The sequence below is a fragment of the Anomalospiza imberbis genome, chromosome Z (assembly GCF_031753505.1).
Source record: "Anomalospiza imberbis isolate Cuckoo-Finch-1a 21T00152 chromosome Z, ASM3175350v1, whole genome shotgun sequence".
Lineage (NCBI taxonomy): Eukaryota > Metazoa > Chordata > Aves > Passeriformes > Viduidae > Anomalospiza > Anomalospiza imberbis.
In genome coordinates this window covers 54,278,657-54,284,731 of record NC_089721.1, presented here as the reverse complement: position 1 = coordinate 54,284,731, position 6,075 = coordinate 54,278,657, and the positions used below count along the sequence as shown (strand labels likewise).

Below are 6,075 nucleotides of genomic sequence, written 5' to 3'. Positions count from 1 at the left end.
TTGCTTCCTAATGTTTTAATGTGTTTTAATGTGTTTTAATGTTTTAGTTCATATCTGCATTTTATTAAGAACTGAAATTCATACAAAATACTCTGTAACAGCCTGTTCTATTAAGTAAGCTGGACAATTTTGATCTTTATGGTGTGCCATAATTCCTGTCATTCCTCTGTAACTTATACACATAAATGTTTGTAAACTTAACGCTTTTAAATGAGGAAAAGCTGATTCAACTAGCAATGTTCTATTCAGAAGACCTACTGCAAAGTGTAGTAACAGTCTTCTTTGCCTGTTGTCAAATTCCACAGAAAAGTGTCATGGGTATGTAATTGTTTTTTAAGGAGCAAAACAGTCCTCAACTACTAACTCCCAAGCTCTTTTCCCAATTTTTAGTTGTGTTTAATGAAGTAAAATATAACACAACCTGGTTGTGTGTGTGTGCTTTCCTTCCTCAGAGTTTTTCACTGGATAGTGCCTTCTCAGAATTTAACCCTTTTTCAGTTTTTACATTCTTACCTGAATGTATCCTGCTGCTTTCACTAGCCAGAAATGGCATGTCTATGGGGCTCAAGTCCAAACCAGCTTTCTCATAGCACTGCAGAGTAGGTCTCTGCTCACCACAGCACAGGACCTATGCATGGTCTGTGTATGGTGGGTGTACAGTCTGACAGCATTTCCCTTGCCAGATGATGCTTCTGCCACTTGGTGGCCAGCATAGGTGAGGTTTGTGTTTGTGTGCTGTTCTCTGCTTACCTCATTTGTGTCCCTTCCTTCTTTTTCTTCCTTTCTGAATACTGTTTAGAAAAGTACATATAATTGAGGTAGCACTGGGGGGAAATGTGTGCGTGTCGGGAACAATTTGGAAATATTGAAGTTCTTGAATATTATTTAAGTAAATTTTCAATCTCATGGCCTCATCTACCATGTATATGTAATACATACAAGACTGTATATATAATAAATTCAAAAGAATGTGTCTGTAATACAGACACATGTCCTAACCCTGCCTGGTTTCAGGAGACCAAGCTAGGGGCTCAAAAACACACAGTTCTTCCCAGGGTGGCAGAGCCACCATCTGTCTCCATGGAGGGAAGGCAGTGGGCTGAATCTGGAGCACAGGAACACTATAAAATACCCACCACAGGAGAAAAAACACTACCAGTTACTCCAAGGAACAGGTCATGCAGTTTTATTTAGTTTTTACCTTTTTGGTAAGCAGGAGGGTTTTCTTTCAGTCAGACCATTCACATATTTGGACAGTACAGATTGCAGTAAATTTGATGGAGATCTTGCAACATTAGAAAACTTTTCTCAATATACATCCATTTAAGCAACAGCTTGTAAGTCAGAGCAGGAGTGCTAGAGTTGAGTCTGCACACTGCACTCCAGGTATACAAAGCACTGCAGCAGCACAAGAAATGCCCGTGCTGGGCAAAGTACAGTGTGTTTTACATAGTGCAATCACTTTTAGAGGAGAAACTCTAGGAAGGCCACATCTATTTTTTTTTTAATCCTATCAAGTTTACAAATGCGAGGGGGGTAGAAACCAAACCTCTGACTTAATTAACTTTTGTACAGGTAGGTTTTGTGTATAGGCACATGCTTTAGAGAGGAGCTCTGAATCTGCTCTGTAATCACGAGAAAGACATATTGCTTTGTGATTCAGAAAGTGTCATACCGTCTCTAACCTTCCTAACACTCTTGGCCAGAGTTGTTAATCCAGCTGTTTATTATAGAGTTCCTAGAATACACTCTTCCCTCTAGTGTAAATCCCCAATAGAGAAATTAGGTTGCTATTGACAATGATTACAGTTATTCTACGTACAGTCAATTGACCATACTAGGCATTGCCTCTACTCCAGTCCACTGCGAAAGCTTAAATTACCAGAGACATGGAGGCTTTTGCTTTTCTGTTACTGTCACTCACCAATATGAAAAAAACCCAAGTCAGACAATGAACTGCTACAGCAAAGCATCACCAGTAATATTCACCTAATAGGGAAAAAAAAAAAAAAATAAAAAGGGCACTCATGACACTACATGTCACAGTAAGCAAGTTTTTAAAGATACTGCAAAATGATTTGCCCAGTAAAATTTTAAAATGTACACTGTGCTCAATAGTTCAAACTACACGTAAACAAAGAGCAGCTCCCTGCAACAAGGTGTAAATCAAAACATCATAGCACCAGCTCCCAGCACCAAGGAGTTGCCCACTGACCAGTTCTAATGTACATTGCAATAGTGCTCGCTGAGGTTTCTGCTACACAAGAGCCACAGTGGGACAGCTCTGCCCATTTCTTCCTGACATTCTCTTACAGGTGTGCACAAATTACATTCTTCCCTATGGAGAGCAAGTCAAACAACAGGACTGTTACAGTACCAGGAAACACTGACTGGGGAATGGCACCTGAGGGGAAAGTAGGTACTGCATACCTGAATCTGAATAAATGGGCATGGAGGAAACATGATGTCATCTGAGCAATCCTCTCCTTAACAGAGCGGATCTGAAAGGAGCTGCAGACTGCAAGAAAAGAAACAAGCCTTCTGGTGCTGAAAGCCATGAACATGATATTGCCCCCACTAATGATTTTATTTCACCATCAGCAAAGCATTTATCCCCAAAAAGTTGTACACATACTGGTCAGATTATGGAGCAGTGCTATCTTCACACTAGTAAAGTTTGTTGTTATAGTGGTCAGATTTGTGTTTTGTCAGAGGAGGAGGGAAAAAAAAGGAGACAGGCAGCAGCAGGGCCACATCACCATACAGCAATTTTACTCCCATGTTAATGCAGATATAATCTTCTTAAATGCAAATTGCTAGAAACCAGCATGATTTGGGCTCTGATAAATGACAGATGGTTCCATTTCTTACAAATATTGACAAGTCTAAATTGTTACAGGTTTCCAAAGCAAGAACAGGTTTACGAACAGGAAGGGAATAAAACATTACCACTACTATTAAAAAAATGTGTCATTTCAAACCTCAAATGCTCTTCAAAAACATATCTAAAAAAGACTGTTTTCCATTTTTTTTTAAATTTCCAGTGTCCATTTAAATTTAAAGTGTCCATGCAAAACAATTTTGAGAAGAGCAGTGTTCCACCTGGGCACCAACTAGGCTCAACTTTGTCCCAGACAGCTCAGTAAAGTGCTCTCTTGTGCATCCTTTTGGGGAAGAAGTGTTGTTCTCATTTAAAGTTTGGGAGGCCAAGGTTGTCAGCTGGGGAAGGCATAGTCTCAGTCAATCCATGCTGAGGTCAGAGAAAGAGGAAGGAGTGAAGTTAACAGTACTCTGCCTTTCATAATGCACAGACAACAGGCTGCAAGGAAGGAGCAAGCAGAAGCAGAGGTGGGTGTCAGATGAAACCCTGCCCCTGGGAAACCGCAGGAGTTGAACACAGGCCTCATCAAGGGAAGCATTTTGTTCTCTACAGATAACAAACACCAGCACTACTGGAGTAGACACCAGTTAACAAATCTCTACATACAAAAAATGTGAAAAATAAATATGGTTTTACTTTCTGTGCTGGTGGATTTTTAACAGTTTTTCTGAAGGACAAAGGGGGTCTGAATAACATTCTTCTGCCTATTCAAAAAAAAAAGGATCTTGCCCTTGTGTTTTTTATGTTGCACACTTACAAACATTCTAGGACAGATGAGAGGTATTTGCTGATAAAACAACTAATGATCAGCTTAAGAGTAAAAATAATATTAATGGGGAAAAGAATTTAAGGCATTTTTTATTTTGGCCAGGAATGATGCATCCTACAGAGTAATCTTCATTTCCCCACTTGATTTTCAGACCACTGCACTTTTTTGTTTTTGTTTTACATGGCATTTTGAAATTTATGTTTTACAACTTAGTCAAGATTTTCAAGTGTTTTCTTCAACACAAATGCCCTCTCTTGTAGCTCAGGCTTGCTATCTGATGCCATCGTAGACAATGAACGAATGAGGTGCTCTCTGCTTTCTTGTGTCAGGCTTTCCCACTGTTGAGCTTCTGTGCAGATAAAGACAGACAAACATTGGACATGAACACCAGGAACATGAACACCAGAAAGCAAAACAAAAAACTTCCAAAAGGACATCGCTTTCCCCACACAGGCTAAAAGAGTGACTGCTTCAAACTTTCACTCACATTTCATACTGCACTTCCAGGAGAACTCGGATTCACCTGGATGCTCAGGTGCATGTGCTGCCTCCTGCCAGGGAGTTGCACCTCTCTAAACCAGGTGTCATTGTCTAAGCCTGCAACGTGTGAACACAAAGGCCTGAAGAAACACGTGTTTCCCATGTTGCAAATGGCTCATGAAAGAGGCATGTAAGATTTTTGTCCAAATAAAGGAAACATGAAATGCATACCAGAAACCCAAAGGAAAAATCTGCTACCTAACAGCTGCAGATACATATGAACCTGAGACCTAAGAGGACCTCACCCTATGAAGACAATTCTGCAAGGCTTGAATACTAAATAATAATGAGAAACCAAACTTGACACTGAAAATGTAAAAATCACTCTTCTGTACTAAGAGGAGCTCCCCCCTCTATGGAGCTTGAACATAACACAGATCTGACAAGACAGTTCTGTGAGCTCCATGTGGGACTCTCCTTGCTGAACTTTTTCCTCACCAAAGGAAATGCTATCCAATGGTACTTCAGAACTTGATATTAGCTTCGGTTATTTCAAGGCCTCTCCTACTTCCAAGTCCCAGCTTCCCCAGAATCGCCCAGTGCTGCAAGCAGAAGGTAAGGCCATCTCTCTGGAGTTCCAGGCCATACAGCCAGGTGCCATCTTTACCAAGCAGTGGCTCTTCCAGGTGGCAAATAAAAAGTCTCACCTTGTAGTCTGGTGAGCAGCAGTTGTATCACAGACAAAGCTTCTGTTCTTATGGATGTGTAGCTTTTGTTTTCTAAGAGATTTAAAGAAAACAGACAAGAAAACCCAAAACCACGTTGAGAATCAAATGCATTAACCTTACAAAAAGCAGTCACCTCTGTGATCTCCAGACCACTTTTGCTAACTCATTTCACTGAGCTCTTGTTTGTGCTGTCAGTCTGCAGTGCCCACTTGAGCATTAGGCACATTTGAATGGCAGAAAGTCAACAACTGGAGGCTGACAAGTCAGCTAAACTTTATGCATTGCCTCTGCCACTACCACAGAGCTGCTGTTCCTTACATATTTCAACAGGGAACAAAATGCTGCCATAGCTGCAGGGTGATGGCAGACAACTTCTGTGTGTAACAGAGTGTTCTAGTGAGCTGTAGTGGCTAGACACCATACAAATGTTAACAAGCAGGATTAAGTGAGGGTACATAAACCCCATGCCAGCCATCAAGCAGAAGCTTGTCACAAAAAAGTCACTTGGTCTCTGAGCTAAAATCTTACTAAGGTGAGAACCCTAGTCCTCATTCCATGAGGATTGATACCTAAAAGAAATTTTCTCCAAAGGGGTCTCTGAATTGGTAGCTAGCACTAAAATAAGCTAGCACTAATTGTCTCTAGACACATCAGACCACATGCAGGTACGAGATATGGGGCACTGTTACAGTCACAGGACAAGTGGGAACACTACCAAAGTAATGGAGAGGCCCATGACTGTCAACATGATACAAGCAGCACTTATATATGGGTGCCCCTCTCCAGTAGAGCACAAACTGCCTCTAAGCCTTGGAGCTTCGTGCACTGGCTGAGAAAATTTGGGGTATCTTTTGGATACTATAATCTTGGATACATAATGCAGATGTATCTAAGAAGTCTGAATGGTGGAGGAGAAAAGCTTGTGTTTCATTAAATCAGGAATAGCTTGATTGTGTTCTGAGAGGTTGCACAGTCTGCTGTCTGCCTCTCCCTCCCCTTGCGGAGCTCTCTTACACCAGAGGAACACACTTCTCTGTGAACTGCACCCTGCACAGTACTGTCTCAAACACTGCAATTTCACAATAATCACTACAGTGCAAGGAACGGCTAAATGTCACCTCTGACAACTTCCGCTTATTGTGCACTTCCTCTACCACACAAACCCCCAGAGGACAATGGTATTAACAAGTAATTCATCATCCATCACAAACCAGGAG

The 6,075-nt window shown here is 41.2% G+C and overlaps 2 protein-coding genes across 5 annotated transcripts in view; both read right to left on the bottom strand.

The window, feature by feature from the left end:
- PTGR1 (prostaglandin reductase 1) overlaps positions 1-6,075 on the bottom strand; it is a 129,684-nt gene that overhangs the window by 46,183 nt on the left and 77,426 nt on the right. The gene's annotated exons all lie outside the window — the stretch shown is intronic.
- ECPAS (Ecm29 proteasome adaptor and scaffold) overlaps positions 1-6,075 on the bottom strand; it is a 424,259-nt gene that overhangs the window by 362,641 nt on the left and 55,543 nt on the right. For 3 of the 4 annotated variants that reach the window (XM_068177161.1, XM_068177160.1, XM_068177162.1), the window contains 2 exons: positions 4,838-4,909; positions 1,164-3,999 (listed from right to left, as the gene is read on the bottom strand). The exons of the other annotated variant lie outside the window; for it this stretch is intronic. In XM_068177161.1, coding sequence (XP_068033262.1) covers positions 3,860-3,999; positions 4,838-4,909 — 212 coding nt within the window. In that variant the 3' untranslated portion in view covers positions 1,164-3,859. Of the gene's footprint in view, positions 1-1,163; positions 4,000-4,837; positions 4,910-6,075 lie in introns of those variants that run through there. 4 annotated transcript variants of the gene reach the window in all.